Below are 17711 nucleotides of genomic sequence, written 5' to 3'. Positions count from 1 at the left end.
AAGACCAAAGAGGGGAAAAACAGCAAAAACAATGTGTAAGTGGCCTGTAACATATATTTTCATACACTTGAACTTTAGCAGGAAATGAATATAAAGCTCACATTTCAGTGCCTAGCTGAGCATCTGGGACAATTGATTAGTTGATAATGAGTGTCTGTCATCAGGCAATAAATCATACATGCAGGAAATGATAAAGAAAGCCTTTTTTGTCTGCTGAAAGATATTTGCAGGGAAAACTCAGTTTTCTTTTCAGTTCAAAGAAAGGCAGGTTCTCTCTCTCAACTTTCTTCCTCGAATATGATAGCATTTCCCTTGGAGAATGGTTGTATAAAGGTATTTTCCCCCTGAGCATTTTAATGAAAGAGCAGCTTAGCATTTTTGACATCTACAGGACGTTAGTTGATTTACACTCACTGAGAAACTGACCATGAGCAAATTGGAAAAGATATTAAATGCATTTTGAAAGCTTCAGCTCCAAGTATAAAATAAAATATTACCAACCCATAGACATTCATGTTCCAAATTGCCTCTTGACCAAGCAATACAATTTTTTTTACAGAGTATCATCAATTTCAATTTAGGCTGCTTTGCACCTCAGATTTACAGGGTCCTGAAAACTTAAACATTTGGCTTATTACTTCCTTGGGTGTGTACTTTATAAGGATTATAATCTACACATCAGCTTTGACCATTGTAATGTCATTTGGATATATTTAAACCACAACACTCAAAATCCTCAGGCAGCATGCCCAGAAGCTAGGAGCTACAGGCCTAAGACATCTGGAGGGCATAATCTTAGAGAAGGCTGATGTACATCTTGAGAATAAATCAGTGTAGCAGCTAGTCAGGGCCAGTTTATTAGTGTACTTCATTTTGCAAGACTTAATCATCTTCTTCCAACATACTTAAAGTTTCTCTGGGGACAGAAATATATGACTTGATGCAAATCTTTGTATAACAGATATTAAAAAGTTAGGCTTTCAATGGTCTGACAAGGGTGATGAAGAAACAGGTCTTTGTTGCAACTGAAAAGTAAATCAATGCTTGCAAATAACTGTCCGTGTGACATATTTGGTAAAGCTGAACAAATGCAAATGCAGACTACCAGAATTGTATCTGTAACTTGCACTATGTAAATCACAGAGAAAAAGCTAGTCAACAGGAGTTGCATCAGGAGCAGCCACTTCAACAGGGAAGTTAATTATGGGTATGCTGTAGCTATATCACAGACTGAATCTGGCTGAGACCATTCTCCATAAGGGATCTTGGAAATTTGAAGGAATCTAGAAACATGTAACAAAGATTTCTATGCACCTTCTGCAAATTATAATTTCCAAGGTTCTTTGGGAAAAGCTATGGCTCTAAAACTGGTAACAGAACCTAGCAGAAATATGCAGTATAGATGTGTCATGAGTAAAAAACAGGAAATGACAAGAGACAGTGTAATGAGGAAGAAAATGCTCATTTGTTTTAAATTGGTTTAACACATCTAGTAGTGAGTTTTAACACTTGAGCTTCTATTTGGATCACTATATGTTTCTAATCAAATTAATTGACCTCCTTGGTGCTGGTAGTACTAAAGGGATATTTGAGGGAATGCTGGAAGCATGTGGGAAAGTCCATGTGTTTGAAGTCCTTGTATAGTTCCAGATGTGAAACTGGCATATGTGAATGTAACCCTCTTGAGATTTGTAAGTACTTAACCAAGGAAAATCATAATGATGGAATGATTAGACAAGTTTAGCTCAACTCATCTAGCAAAAAAAAAATGTACAGCCATATACAGTGAAAGAAAATATGTTTGTTACAGGACACGGCATGCAAAACAAGTAGAAAAGCAGCATTATTAGAGTCACAACCTTTTTGGATATTCAGTGATGTATTTGGGTTATACCAAATATATCTGGTGGAAGTGATAAAATAACAATAATGTTTAAAATACAGCAATAAGGGTATATACTAAAATATAATGCACTTTTTCACTTTATATTTCACTTTTGCTTCTATTTTATTAATTTTGATTAGATATGCCACACTCGTACAAATAACTGAAAATATATATTTCTGAGACATTCTTGTTCAGCATTTGCCCAATCTGAGCTTGCATAGTACATTAGATAGAAAAAGCTTACAGGGCCTGGTAAAAACTGCTTGGAGTTTCAGCCATACTTAGCTTTCTCCGTAGCTAGAGCCAGCCTGCGGATGTTTGCTATGCAACCAGCTGCTGCTTCCTGAAGAGTTTCATCCGTAGAGCCTGCCATACCCAGCAGAAGCTTGTTAAAAATAAAAGTGCAGGAAAAAAATAAAATGAGAAAGAGTTCCAAACCAGAAACATTACACCAAAAATAAATTATTTTAAAATAACACGCCTGCAGAAATCCATCCAGTAATGAATGAAAATAGCCATGTGTTCCACATTCTGGAATCAGCTTCTCAAAGCTGGATTCTCAATAGCCTCTTTAGAGAAAGAACAGTAGCCAAAAGCATAACAAGTTTCAAAAAGAACAAAACAGATGAATTTAAGATAAGCATATCAGGAAAAAAGCTCAGACCGGTCTTGTTATGCACAAAGACATAATAAAAATATTACATTGGTAGTGTAGTGGCAATTATTCAGGACTGGAATTTAAAAGAAATCATTTTGAATGTTGGCTTTTCAACAAAGTTCTAAGTTTTCCCACTTCCAATGGAAACATTTTGAGAGTTTAAATGCCCCTGAATGGCAATGGCTCTATTTAAAACCATTGCTCTCTAGCAATAGAACTTTAATCTGTTTTTTGTTGTAACTTTGGTCAATCAATTTCTGTTGTGAATGGGGAGCAAATAGACCCAAAGGTTCAAATACAAAAGAGCTGATCAATCAAAAACTAAACCTGTTTTAGATAGTGTGCAAAGACCACTAAACTCTGCTCAAACTCTGAACAACCAATCAGGACCAGGACGTTTTCCTTCTCAGGCGAGCTTTAAAAAAAAGGACAGAATAACCCAAAAGCCCATGTTACCTTAGTTCTTTTGTCTTCCTTTCTGAACCCACTTTAGATCCAGGCAGGTAAGAAAACTACCCCAACCCAGCAGACCTGGAAAATCTGAAGGAAATACCCATCTGGGGAAATGTGGAGCTAGATGCAAAGTAGAATCCTATTTTAAATGTATCTTATGGACTGATCTGAGCAGTTTCTATCCTTAGACTTGTTTTATCCCTATTGTATGTGCATCTGGATGTGTATTTCTTCCTGGAAGATCAGATGTGAGTTAAAGCCTGAATAAAACTATTCAGAATAGTTTTTCCCATTCTCTTCAAATCTCAATTGAGTCCTAAGCTTTAATCTACATAATAAGCACCCTGCATTTCACTGGGAATTTAGCCTCCCACTCTTTAGCCTATCCAGGGATGTCCCCATCGTTCTGCCACCATCTTGACGTTTTTGACCACACCCTGTGAATATCCCTAAGCCTACCAATCTGGCCACTCTGCTAGCTACAGAATGGCAAGAAAACTGAGAGCAGGGTTTGCACTCTTTTCCTCCTGAATAAAGGCACACAAAGGAATTTTCTCCATAAAAGAGTAGCAGCCCAGCTACTAAACAAGCTCTCCACAAGAGCGGGTGGAGATACAAGAATAGGGATTATGTGGGAGCACCACTTAAGTGAGCTACCCATTACAACCTTGGGCATGCATTGCAGCTGTGTACTATATTCATGACGTAATGTAAACATTTAATGGAAAGGAGCTGTGTGGTCAATTCAGATTTAAGTAAGTCTCCTAAATTTTTATTATGGCTACTTCAGGGTTTTAAAGCATGTAGCCTTAATTAAAAATCATTTTTCAAACTGCAGCTTTCAGTATTCTGAATGCAAACAACATTGAACTCAACCACAAAAATATGTTTCCATTCAATTCTTATGCATATTTTTCATACTGCTGCATTATATAACATTATGAGCAGCTACATATACAAGCAGAAAGTTAACACAAATGTAAAAACTACACACTACCACCATTCACTAGCCTTACAACAGTTGGGAGACAGGAAATAAAATTGCACACATTTGGGACATGCTTATGAAGATCAAAGCATTTTATACTTCAGGAAGTATTTGGGCAGAGTATAAGGATCTTGTCAGTCACCTCTCACTCTCTGACCTCTAGATGTCACTTGTAAAGCATTCAGGGTTCTTGCTTCAATTCAATTTTTTAAACTTTTGTATACATGTAGCACAGTTTACAGAATCACAGAACAACAGGATTTTGAGAGGCACCATTTTCAAGGCAAGTTATTGTTTGCCCTGCAGTCAGCTGGACTAATTTTAAAGAGCAAAAGCAGGATCTGCTCTAATCCCAAACATTGAACATATGAGACTTCCATATATATTTCAAAGAGAAATGCCAGTTTTACTTCAAGGAAGTAAGATACTCATTCATCAATGCTAGCAGTACAAGTACAAGACTCAAATGAGTCAAAGGATCAAACCAAGAGACTAAAAAAAAAATGTTGTTTCTACGAGACTAAAACAACACCAAGCACTTAGTGATAATAGACAGGCATCAGGAACTGATCTCCCAGCTCTGGCTCCAGCTGACGGGTAAACTGTTCCTTTTTATATTGGTAAGGAAAGCCCAAAAACTCTTGGATTTTCAGGCAATCCATTTATCTGTACAGGTAGTCCTCGACTTATGATCACAATTGGGACAGGAATTTCCATCATAAGTCATTATGGTCATAAGTCGAGTCACCATGTGACCAGACTTGATTTTACAACCATTTTTACAACAGGTGTTAAGCAAATCATGGGTCGTTAAGCGAATCCAATGGGCATTTTTTGCCAGAAAATGGCAAAAAAGTCACAAATGCGATTGCTTGACTGTGGGATGCTGCAACCACTTGTAAATGCAAGTCAGTTGCCAAGTGCCTGAAATGCAATCATGTGACTATGTGGGTGGGGGTGTGATATTTTGCAATGCTTGGAAGGAGCACCCATTCTGAAGCCATTGTAACTTTGGATCATCGTTAAATGAATGGTCGTAAGTCAAGGACTACCTGTAGGTGAAAACTCTCCCAACTGCTGATATTGAAATACTTTCTTTGAGATGTAAAGCAAGACAACCTGATTTATGACCTTTACATACAAGGTCCTCTGTAGATAACCATTCATACCGTATGCCTTGCCTCCCCTCTCCAACTTGCTCCTTTGCTATGTGAACAAGATGAGAAAGTGTCCCCATGTAGCTGGCTGTTTACAAAGGAAATCTATAGAAAAAACAGTTTGGTGAGGGAGGATAGAGTGCAGTATATATTCCTATGCAGCCAATGCTCCTCTCCCCTAAAGAAAACAGGTGGTTTCTTTTCTCCTTACACACGCATGATCCAGCTGTTGATACCTAAGGTAACTGTAATGTGATAAATGTGGCTGTATAAATGAGTGAAAGTGCACAGCTTTTGGAACCTGGCTCAGTATTTTAAGCTAATCTTTGAGAAGTTTCGAGATGGGGGTCAATTCAGCCCTTTGCTGTACCAACACAAAAATAAACTTTTTGGAGGAAAATTAAATTCTCAGAGAAAGCACGGACCTCACCTCATAGTAGTATTGCCCTCAAGGAACGGGAAGAATAGACCTTTGATGAAACCTACAAGAGGTATGCTTTACTGGGGGAAAACTGCATGTTTTCAATTAAAGAAAACTTTATCATCATTAAGCATGGGGAGGCTGCCTCATGGAGACGGTATGCAAACTGGGGCTTAACCAAAGCACTCTATGGTTTCTGTAACCTCTTTACACTTAAAAGCTCAGAATGTGAACAGTTAAATCAAATGCTTTTTGAGTACAATGTTACTATTGCCTTTGGAAATGTTTAATTGGCCTACTGATTTGTCTTCTGATTATTTAAAATTGATATGCTTTTAACTGAACAGTAATTACATTAATGTAATCTGTTTGATACATGGTGGTATTTGTATCTGAACAACCTTCAAACTCAATCTGTTTGTGAAAAATGCAATATACAAATAAATTGACTATGACACAAATTATATGAACCCAACCAAAAGGCTCCTAATCAACGCACAGCTGTTAATAATTTGTTGTTATTATGGAATGAACATGACTCCAGAGTTGCAAACCAGATCTACCAAATACAGAGCCTATTGAACTTTATCAATGACATGTATAGATGGTGCTTTAAGAGCCTGGCATTGCTGCGCTTCCTTGATGGATAATGTAAGGCACAGCTTGGTGTGGCTTCTTCCCATAAACCTCTTCTTGTGTTTTCTGAACTGCCTTCCTCCATTCAGTGAAGGAATATCATCTCCTATTTTTATTTTCTGCCACAATCTGCAGTTATGATGAGCTTTAACTGCTACATGTTGCCTCATGAAGCAGTTTCCCTGTGAACCCAGTACACGAGTTAAAGGCAGAAATATATCATATGTCTGATCCAAAACCCAAAGTATGCATATACATGGTGTACCTATAATGGTTTAAGTTTGACATGAAACAAGGAAAATACAAACTATTTATGATTATAGACTGTATGTTCACAGAACATCTTTTGCTTTCAGTAATTATCTTAATAATTAACCTCAAACATAGCTTTTTGGGTAATACTCCTTTTGATGTTTTTGGGCTTGGTAATGAAATCATTCTGCCAGATTCTTGTGATCAAAACAATATTATTTCTCCTCCCCTAAAATATGTTATTTTAACAGCATTAAAGAAATGGTTTGTACTAGACAAGTCTCTTTGAAATAATTTATAAATAATTTCATTTCATCCTATTTCTTTCCAGGCCACTTGATATAAGTTTTTTAAAAAATATATACCTAAGATCCCTTAGAATTTTGAAAAATTGATTTAATGAACAAGTGATGTGGTATGTTCAGCAGGGATTATTCTTTAACAACCAGAGTTGATTGATAAAGTCATCTGATAAGCTCTTATTGAAAATGCCAACCTCCAGTTGGTGTGAAGCTTTTTCAAGATAACGTGCCTCATTTATATCTTCTACAGTTTTTGTTGATCTATACAAGTTATACAGATTCTATACTAATGAATTAATTTTAGATAGAGAGCTAGAAATATATTTGGTTACTACTGCTAAAACTTTATATACAAAATATTAGACCCAATCTTTAATTCCTAATGTTAAAGAAAAATTTGGAAACAAATTTTCCACTTGTGGCTACATAAACATTGAGAGGAAATGGAAGAATAAATACAATTTGAATTAGTTTATTTAGTTAAATTTTGCTAAAACAATAAACTAATGCAGTTCGGGGTAGCAGGGAGAAACTGAGATGAGATTTGCTCTAAAGGAGCCCTTATTTCAATGGAACTGTGTCTACCTATTGTGGAATGAACTTGGACCCAGGAGATTAGGAGGTTGAGAATTTCACAAGCTGCAAATAATTAATATATTTATATTCTGAATTTCGTCACTGCCCATCTCACTCAAAGAGCAACTCTGGGCGTTTTACAATAAAACTAGGATATATACCGATTAAAGTACAATAAAACAGTATTCTTAAATATAAATATAAATTCCAAGATAGAGATGTTAAAAGTTCTTAATTTACATTCATTTAATTCACAAGGACCTCTTCAGGGTGCTAGCCACCCACAGGATTGATTACCTCTCCTCCCGCCCCAAGTGAGATGACAAACATGGATTAAATCACTGTCCTTTTACTTTTTATATTATCTGTATAGTTAAAAATGCATTCAATTAAAAACAATTAATTACTATTTATGTTTAACACAATTCAAAAAATAGTTTCTTCTGATTTGACAGGCAAAGATTGGACCTAGAGAGGACCCACTGATAAACAGGAGAACACAGATTTTACATGCAAAAAGTTCCCAGCTCAGTCCCTTGGAATCTCTGCTTTGTGTGAAGAACCTTCTTTTTCTGGAAAGCTGCTGCCAATCAGAGCTAACTTAACTACCTAAATAAATATCATGTCCTGATCAAGGAATTTCTTATACATCTTTATAAATATATATTAAGATCATATATACTGCCTAAAACATATATAATTGTGGTTTATTATTCTTAAGTGATGCTAGAAATTACTGTCTGAATTTTTCTTTTTCAATTCAGTAGTAGCTTGCTTCTCCCACATGTTGTTATAACAAAGATGTTGAATTCCTTTACCTTTTAATTAGGAAGGGGATGAACTTATTAGCTATACTCCAAAAATTTACATTAAAAAAAATACAAAAAAACCCTGCCTTAAATAAAAACATATGGTCAAAATCCATCCAAAAAAGTATCACTCTAGACAGAGCCAGTGCTTGTTTTCAACAACCAAAGACTGGAAATATCTGAGACATCCAAGTTTATGTGCTATTTTTCACATACAGTTTGCCCCTTCAAAGCTTCTGTTTCAATTAAATGATAAATAATACATGTGATACAGTCCAAAAATAAATAGGATTAGAACTTAGTTACTATTTCATTTCTACTTAATTCCATTCTTTTTCTTCTTCTGAACTAATAAAAGGATAACATGATACTTGGAATACATATGTTGCTGAAAGAGAACTTGGCCTCCAAACATCGTGGTCAATAGTGAACAGATTCCAGTTGAAAAGGGACCCTGGGAAATTCCCATGTGGGCTGGAACCTAACTTTTGGCATACCATCTAAGGAAGCATTAGACCAAAATGCTGCTAATTCTTTACCCTAGTATAAGCAGGAGATGATTGGCTGCCTTCTGTTTTTCTCTCTCTTAGCAGCAGTAAGAAATCTCTTGCCATATTCTCACTAACATTGCCAATGGGGGTAAAAGTGAATTAAGGTTCATGTCTAAAACCCATGATTCAGGAATCTTGAAGGCTAAGAAAAACATCATTTGTGTTCAGGTCTGACAGTTACTTGCACTTATTACATTTATTACCTGGTGTCCCATAGCAATTTACAATAAAATATACAACTGAGTAAAAATACTAAAGTAACAATTAAATATTAAATGAAAACGATCAACAAACACCTGTATTAAAATGGGCTGTAAGGCCTTTTAAAAAGCCATCACAGAGGGAAGTTCTCTCAATTCAAGGAGGAGTGTACACAGAGACCAGGAACAACCACTGAGAAGGTGCCAATCCATTTTTTAACAATACTGACCAAGTATAAACTATTTAAAGGCACCTGAGGATTGAATGGCCTTTGAGCTTGTGTTATTTATTAATGTTATTAATGCAGAAGAAGAAAGGAAGGAAAGTTTGAACGGATGCTAAAGCCAAAGCAGGATTTGCATTCATCCTAGGTCAAAATGATTTTGTGTATAGTGACAAATGGTATGACTCTTTCTTAAGAAATAGTAAAATCAAGAGGATTGTTCTTTCTTGTTACAACAGCCAAAAAGCAATATTAAAGGGAGAAGGAAAGAAAAGATCTAAAGGCTATATCATTCCTTTTATGTCCTTAGAACTATTATATAACAAAACATGGATTAAAATACTGAATTACAATATGCCAATTTAACTGCAAGAATATGTCACAGACTATCAGTCCAAGATGAAATATATTAGTATGTAAACAACATGTGTATTGATTTAATGAAAAACAAACACTTTATACACTTGTAATTATTACAGTTTCTGAGACTGGTTTACTGTTTTAAAAATTGCCCATAGATGTAGGCATTACTCAGGACCTGATCCATGGGGTGGGTTGGAAGCTCTCCACTTTTCTTAGTTAACCAAGAGGTCCCCACTCACCTTATGATGATCACAGATTATCTCTCTTATGCTCTCTTGCTCAGTCTTTCTTTCTTGCTCACTCACTCATCTTTCTCAGTCTCACTCATTTTCTTATTCTCTCACTGTCTAAGAATAGCTGATGGGGAACTGCTGACAGGTGCTGTTGGGTAGACTTTCTGCTATACAGAAGAGTACCATCCTGGCATGGTTTGCATTACTCCAGGTTTATGTGTATAGCCTATAAACACTTTTTACCTAATAACAGTTGACCAGATTAAATAGTTCTTTCTATAACATTGTTCTATTCCCTTGGATAAAGAAGAGGAAAGCTCTACAATCAGGAAAATAATTCATGATGGATCAGGTTGTGGGCAGAGATGTTGCCTAATATAATTATTCAATTAAGTTTTAATTCGAAAAAAATATTCTACAACATTAAATTCTAGAGGGGTTGAGACTGCATTTGACTTTGAAAATTTCGGCACAATATTTAGAAAACATAAATCAACAAAATTAGTCTGAGAATAAAGGGTATCTTATGGGACATAATGTTCATCCCCTGAAAAACAATAGGCTGCCCTGATATCTTGAAACTGAAACTGAAGATACTTTCACATACTTTTATCTTAAGTGCCTTTTCCCTATATTTGTATTTGTATTTTCTTGAGAGCTGATTAAGATACAAAGAAGGCATTTGGTCTAACACATTGGATAAATACACTCAAAGACAAAAAACACGCTTGTTTCCATTTACTGAAAGCTTATTTTTACCAAGATTAAAACAGAAACTAGGTTCTTTTTCTCTACTATGTATAATAACATTAAAAGAGAGTAGATTTTTCCAGACCTTCAGCTTTTTTCTTCACATCTACTCAAGCTCAACATGGGATGCACCTTCCTCAACCACTAGCATCTTATTCATTCATATTTTATCTGCTTTAGATTCTCTTTACCATATTTAGTTCACTTTAGTTCCTTCATATTAGTGATTAAAATTTTCCTTTTTTTTAGATTTATGGAAGGAAGGAAAGGAAGATAATTAAGGAATCATGGTTATTAAATGCTAGCATTGCTACCATTTTATTACAGTACTCTGAATGTTTTCCAATCCCTACTTAAAAGAGCTACCTAAAGACTGTAAGATACACAGACTTTAGACATCCAGGTCTCAGACACTGAACAATTTGTTCAAAAGTTATTTCTCAATGTATTTGAAATGAAAATAGAAATACTAATAAATATACTACTTTTACCTAATTCAGATGGGTATTGCTGCTGTTTGCTGTAGTGTGTGGTGGCAAAGTGATTCAGTCAATAGCTCAGTTAACAACAGGATGTTATGGACTCAATTATAGCAGTGATAGGTGCACCACTGGAAGACCTGAATGGGCAGGCTGGGGACAGATCATATTGGAGAAGGTTCATCTCCTTGGTAAATAAAAATCAACACTGATTTGATGGCACACAATCAACAACCAAGTATCTGATCCTGTGATGCCTGTAAACAAAATTACAATACTAAAAAATCCTGTTACTAAAAAAAAGGGGAAAGGAAAAATAATAATTGAAATTTACACATAATTGACAGATTGAAAAAAAAATCAAATTCAGCTATTGCAAAGATTTCCAAGTTTAAGGGATCACAAATATTATTAGAAAATTCTGCCACCTGTAGACTAGTTCTGAAAAGAAGCATTGCAAAATCTATCCTTGTGGCCTTATTCAGCCCTAAATTGACCCACCAGCTGCTGGATTTCAAAACTCATACAAGCCTGAAGATTTTTAAAGGTGTTGCATGACTGAAAGACTGCAGATAAATGTATATCCATCACTTGCTTGGAGTTGTCAAACAACACGCCAGCAAAGAAGCAGCAAGGAATGAAATGCATTCCTTCCTTTCTTCTGCATCTACAAAGACATGAAGACTTTTCTATAAAATAAGACTCTTTCCTTTGCTAGTTTCCTTTCTATAAAAGTAAATGTCTAACAGCTGTTTTCAGTATATAAAAACACACAAACATTTTAAATGTGCAAAAATATCCTACAATATGATGTACTATCAAAGAGATGGTAAAAGCTAGACTCTGTAGGAATCTTCCCAAGAACTCAACAAGCCATTTTGAAAGAAGGTATCGACAAATGTCTTCTGATGCTTAATTACGACAAAAAGCAGCCAGAGCATTAATTCAATACATACAATCTTCAGCTAATTGGTAAAATTAAACTTGCTGTTTTCAGGCAGAAATGTATCATATTTTTAATGATTGCCAAAAAGACTAGTCAAGAAGTCTGAAATACATTATTGTTTTTTCTTATGTTCAGCTTCTGTGAATGCTCTTTTTTTTCCCTCAAGGAAACTATTTTTGCTCAGCTCATTGCCAAAAATAATTACCTGGCACCTTGCCTCAGTGCTAAGCGCAATATCTGCCAGTGAAAAGAAATTCATCTTATTAACTGTACAATTATTTTTTAAGGTAGCACTGTTTACAAATAATATTCCTCAGAGAGTTTTGCTTTTCACCTACATCAGATTAATCCAAATGGGCATGCCAACTGCATACTGTAGTGGGTCTTCTTACAACTAACGTTCCTCTTTTACTCCTGAAACGCTACATATATGGATCAGGGGATTTTCTGTAGCTGAATGGAAAATCAGTGACCCCTCTATGGATGTATAAAAATGTTTTCCAGTTGTGCACAGGGCTCTCTGGATCCCAGCCTGACTTTTCTACAAAGTCTCCTGAACTGGAATTTGTTTTTAGACAATTGCAAGAAGCTGCTCAATGTATTTTCTGTGGTTAAGATAAAAGTGCCAAGTCAGAAAAAAGGACATTCCCTGCATTCTCTAAAGCAAAATAAATACAGAAGAGAAACCTAGATGAAAGATGGAACTGTTATCTATGGCCTTTGCCAGATTCTTTGGTTTTCTGGCAAATTCTGTTAAAGTTGGAAGAGTCAAAGAGCAGCAACCTTTTCCATTAAAATTCGCAGTATATATTTGGGTTTAACATACCTTGTTTATACATTTTGAACCTTCAAAACTATCTATTTAAAAATGCTTTAATGATTCCTTCTGCATAAATTGGCTGCAGCTCCACTTATTTGAAATGGCTCATTTATCACTAAAAGAGCTGCAGGGCACAGCTTCTGTTGAACTGCTCCAACAAACCTACAGCTTAGTGGGACAGGTTTCTTTTTAGAAGACTAAAAGATATTCAGAACATGCCAAGAACAGGATGCCAACATACAGTTTTTTCCCCAAATGTTCCTAAATTAAAAAGCTACCAAAGTGGAGACTAACAACAATAATAAAATCATCAGAGTTATTGTTCCTTACTAGGGATTAGACTGGAAATAACGTGTCTCACATATGCTGTTATTGCTGTTTACTTGAAACCTGCCCTCCAAGCCCTGCTTCAAAAAGGAAGCTGCTTTAAAGATGACCTCTAATACAAACGTTCCCTCCATAGAGTTACATCTGCGATGGCCTATCTGCCTGTGTAAATCAGCTTTCAATTATACTTAACTAGTTTATTTATTTATTAGAATAGTTTATATGGCATATTATATAAAATAATTCTAGGCAGCTAACAAACAGATATACAAATAAAATAGGTAAGATTTAAAAAAAACTCTAAACACACCATCAATGCCATAACACTATCACTCAAAAACAAAAGTACTGGTCTCACCTCCCATCCTGGCCCAACACTGGAAGAAAAAGCCAGCTCTTAACAGCTTTCTGGAAGACAAGGACATGAGCCTGCCCACCCAGCCATCTCAGAAGAGGAACTGTTCAATAGCTTCTACCTACCCTGAGCGAAACGTCCTTTTCTAAGTCATTTTCTTGGCCAGTCAGTTGTAAATCCACTTTCAATATCATCTCTATCTTGTCAGATAAAATGTGTTCTAAATCTGTCATTTCTTCAATAACATCTTTTGGACATAGTCTATCCATTGAAGCAGACATCATTACTGACATTGTTGATATTGTGGCTACTAATTTCTGACTCCATTCTTCAAAAGTCTCCTTCAGTGTTTTCATTGCTATAACATTTTGCAACATTTTACAGGCTTATAAATCTTTCCTCTACCTAAAATCTTTAGTTCCCTCTAGTATCCAGTTTTTGAAATCATGAAATTGCTTATCCTTGTTGTGTTTTGTAAAAACTAAAATAGAATCTATTTTACAACATACAATGCAAAGACTGTAACAGCCACTATGTAGGACAGACAGGCAGAAGACTAGCAAAGCGCATCCATGAACACCAACTAGCAGTCAGAAGACACGATGAGAACTCATTAATCTCACAACACATAGACAGACTCAACCATAGTTTCAACTGGGAAACTGTGAGCATCCTAAACCAAGCCAAATCCAAAAATGCCAGAGAATTCCTGGAAGCCTGGCACTCAGACAAAGCAGCCATCAACAGACACATTGAGGGAAACAACATTTACATGCCATTCAAAAGAGACAACAGAAAAGCCAAAAGACCAGTACACTCCCTTGCCAGCAATCAACACCCAGATATGCAAAAATCAACACTAGGATTAACACCAGATGAACCATCAAACAGCACAATGCACCCTAATCAAGGAACTATTAACTCAGGCAATCAACCAAGCAGCAAACAACAGCCCAAATCAAAGAACTCCCAAGGAGAGAACAACACCCCCACCAACACAAGCAGGGCAAGCCACGGTATACAAACTGAGAGCAAGGCCCACTCCCTCTTTGCACTGAAGATGTTGCCTAGTCTGGCAATGAAATGTCTGCAAGAAAACAACAAGGCCGAGAGAGCACCAAGGACTCCACAGAATCTATTTCCTACTAGAAGATGTTTGTTCTTTATAATTAATTTCAAAATCTTATTGTAAAAATTTCAATATTCCAAATTTATCTGGACCCTTAGCCCATTTATAATTTTCTACGATCAAAATCTTATTTAGCTTTTTATTCTTTATTTCAGATTCTTTAAATTCTTACGCTTATAAGTATTTTTCTTTTGTTCAGAGTTGAAGATACACTCACCCAATGAAGACTTTTCAAACTTGTCTTCCGAAGGCCTCTAATACAGGTAGTCGACTTACGACCACAATAGGGACGAGAAAATTCTTCGTTAAGTGGTGCGGTCGTTAAGTGAGGCATTGCATGACTGCACCCGATTTTAGATGTTTTTGCAGCAGTCATTAAGCAAATCACATAGTCATTAAGTGAATGGCGCATCACGTGACCCCAGGATGCTGCAACCATTGTAAATGCATGCTGATTGCCAAGCACCCGAATTCTGATCACGTGACTGCAGGGACACTGTGATGGTCATAAATGCAAGGACCGGTCATAAATCACTTATTTCAGTGCCATTGTAACATCAAATGGTTGTAAGTCAAGGACTACCTGTAGGTTTAAATGTTTAACAGGCAGTTTCCAAAGGTGATTAGAAAGTGCGGTTTGCAAAGTTAGTGTCCTTTAAAAGGCTCCGCCGCGGTTGTGAGCAAGATGGCTGATTCCTTCATCTCCCGGCGTTCAAACCTGCAGAAACCACTGTCCTGTGGTCTCCTTGTGAAGAGTTTCTGTCCGGACCACACGTGGGTGATCTCCCATCCTCTTATATGGAGAGGTTTCAAGGGACCAGTCTACTCACTAGTTTCTTGATCTTTGCCACAGTCACCAGTTCCACTTTTGCAGAGCTGTCTTCAGTTTGCCATACCTCCCCCGGAAGGCCTATCTTGAGAGCTGATCTTGAACACTGAGAACAATGTTCAATAGAGATGAACATTGAAGTGGTTTAATTAAGCATGTGGTCTGTGACCACACTTGGTCAGTGGCCATCAATCTGTTTTAGTCAATGTGGAGAACTGGGTTGAATTAGAAAGATTTTCCTGGTCACTAATTATCATGAACATGGGCACAGTGGTTTTGTCTGCAGCCACAAGCCATAATCCTCAACAACTACTATACTAATCCCTATCTACAGTGAACCTAGCAATAATGCAGATAGCAACATGCCAGTAATGGTACCAGGGTTAAAAGAAAGGACCTAAGTAGAGGAAGGATGAAAATCTAGGGAGTATCATTCAAGGCACTCCATTGTTTAGAGGAAGCACTAGCATATTACCAAGAAGTTACAAAAAATATCTTGCTGTAATAACTTTGTACTGCTTTCCACCAAATTATAAGTAATTATGTTCTTAACTGTGCAACAGCTCCCCCCAAAAGCATAGGCAATGACAGAGGTTCTATACTGTAACAACAACAAGGCAAAATTTCTCTTCCGTCTTCATTACTGTGGATATTATATTACAAGTAATACATGCAGGTGGCGTACCTTTGAGCAAAAATATATGACAACATAGAAGGCAAACGCTCTCTGAAGTTTAGCTGTGGTGACCGTGCCCAGACAGATATAATGTTATCAAGGAAACTACATTGAAGTGATTTGCCACTCCCTTCCTTGGGGATGATATTTTGACTTCCCCGTCTAGCTTACAACCCTAGGATTTTCTGGTAGTCTCCCATCTAAGTACTAATCAGATACTACCCTGCTTAGTTTTTTTGAGATAAGCCAAAGTCATTTGGTACTGCCGCCCACTGAATCCTGAATCTTTAGAAGAAGTCAGCATAAGGCACAGTTAATTCTATGTATAATTTGTATTACTATAGTTTCACTGCTCCATCAGTTCTTGCAGCCAACCATTCAACTGAATCACAGCCTGATGAAACATAACTGTTTGTTTATTTATCATATTTATATAGCTGCCCATCTCACATAAAAGCAATTCTGGGCAGGGTACAACATTTAATTAAAAAACAATAAAAACATAAAAAACAGCCACAATTAAAAAATAACCATAAAAAGGCACACAAAACAAGAGGGGATGATATTAACCATGGTAAGGGAGACATCGCAAATCTCCCCCATCTCCTGGGACCCCCAGGCCCGATCACATAGCCAGGTCTTGAGGGACGTATGGAATGTTGAGAGGGATTGGGCTAATCTCATTTCTGGGGGAAGAAGATTCCACAAGGCGGGCACTGGGGCAGAGATGCTTACTGATATTGCTAGTACGTAGGACAGCGGTACCGCTGTCTGTCCATTATTCTGCAATGCTCATAGCTATTGATGTTTTCACTGCAAAAAAAGGCTCTCCAAATTAATATGTAGGATCCAGTGGTGACTTTAAATCAAGCAAAAGAAGCATGGAAGTATTCAAATTAAACAGAGAATGTTACCCATATAAACAGGCGCATACATCCTAGTATATTTGAAGTATATATTTAGGCTTGAGTAATTTCCACAGAATTAAAATATAGCGACTCTCATTCCCTAGTGAAACATACATAGGATTAATCCAAACATTAAAGATCACTTTTCAAACAATATGGAAAATTGCCATCCTACTTGGTGCTAGAAACTCCGTATTTTCAGGTTTTAAAAAGTTTTAAAAAATTGGTTACATGTATACTATAAAAGTCCATTTTTCTTAGTAAGAACAGGATAAAGAGACCTATTCATTCTTTTGATTCTTCCAAAGTTGAATGTTATATGACATGATTTTAAGCCTTTCAATCAATTACAAAATCCTCCATAGTTCAACAGATGCAGAAGATTCTCAGTAGTAATTACTTATACCTATTCAGACATTCAAGTGTGATAATATTGGTGGGACGTGAAGTACAATATAGTTTAGCTAACTTAAAACGAAATGAGGAATTTTGAAGGATAGCAGGGCCACATATTTTGTTTTTGTTTTTTTCTAGTTACATGTAGAGAAACTAAAGAGATAAAAAGTTTTAATGAACTTCATGTTTTTCTACCACTTAAGCAGCAATCAGCAAATTGAAGTATGAGAAGGACATCAATGCCATTGGATAAAAAAAACATTTCTTTTTATCTTGAGGAGGAGAAGAAATTATTTATTCACTATTATTTTCAGCAGACTACAGAAGCTTTTACAAAAGAGAATAAATACAATAATAATAATCACCACCACAGGGAAAAATGGAA

At 36.3% G+C, this 17711-nt stretch overlaps 1 protein-coding gene across 1 annotated transcript in view; it reads right to left on the bottom strand.

Annotated features, from left to right (window-relative positions):
* Window positions 1-2072: 2072 nt before the first annotated feature.
* Window positions 2073-17711, bottom strand: part of ODAD2 (outer dynein arm docking complex subunit 2) — a 72320-nt gene continuing 56681 nt past the window's right edge. Inside the window, exon 19 of the mRNA XM_063301918.1 lies at window positions 2073-2273. Within this exon, the coding sequence (XP_063157988.1) occupies window positions 2160-2273 (114 nt within the window). The 3' untranslated portion in view covers window positions 2073-2159. The remainder of the gene's footprint in view (window positions 2274-17711) is intronic.

Source organism: Candoia aspera, chromosome 4 (genome assembly GCF_035149785.1).
Source record: "Candoia aspera isolate rCanAsp1 chromosome 4, rCanAsp1.hap2, whole genome shotgun sequence".
NCBI lineage: Eukaryota > Metazoa > Chordata > Lepidosauria > Squamata > Boidae > Candoia > Candoia aspera.
Note: the sequence above shows the minus strand (reverse complement) of the source record. Positions and strands in the feature narration are given on the sequence as shown.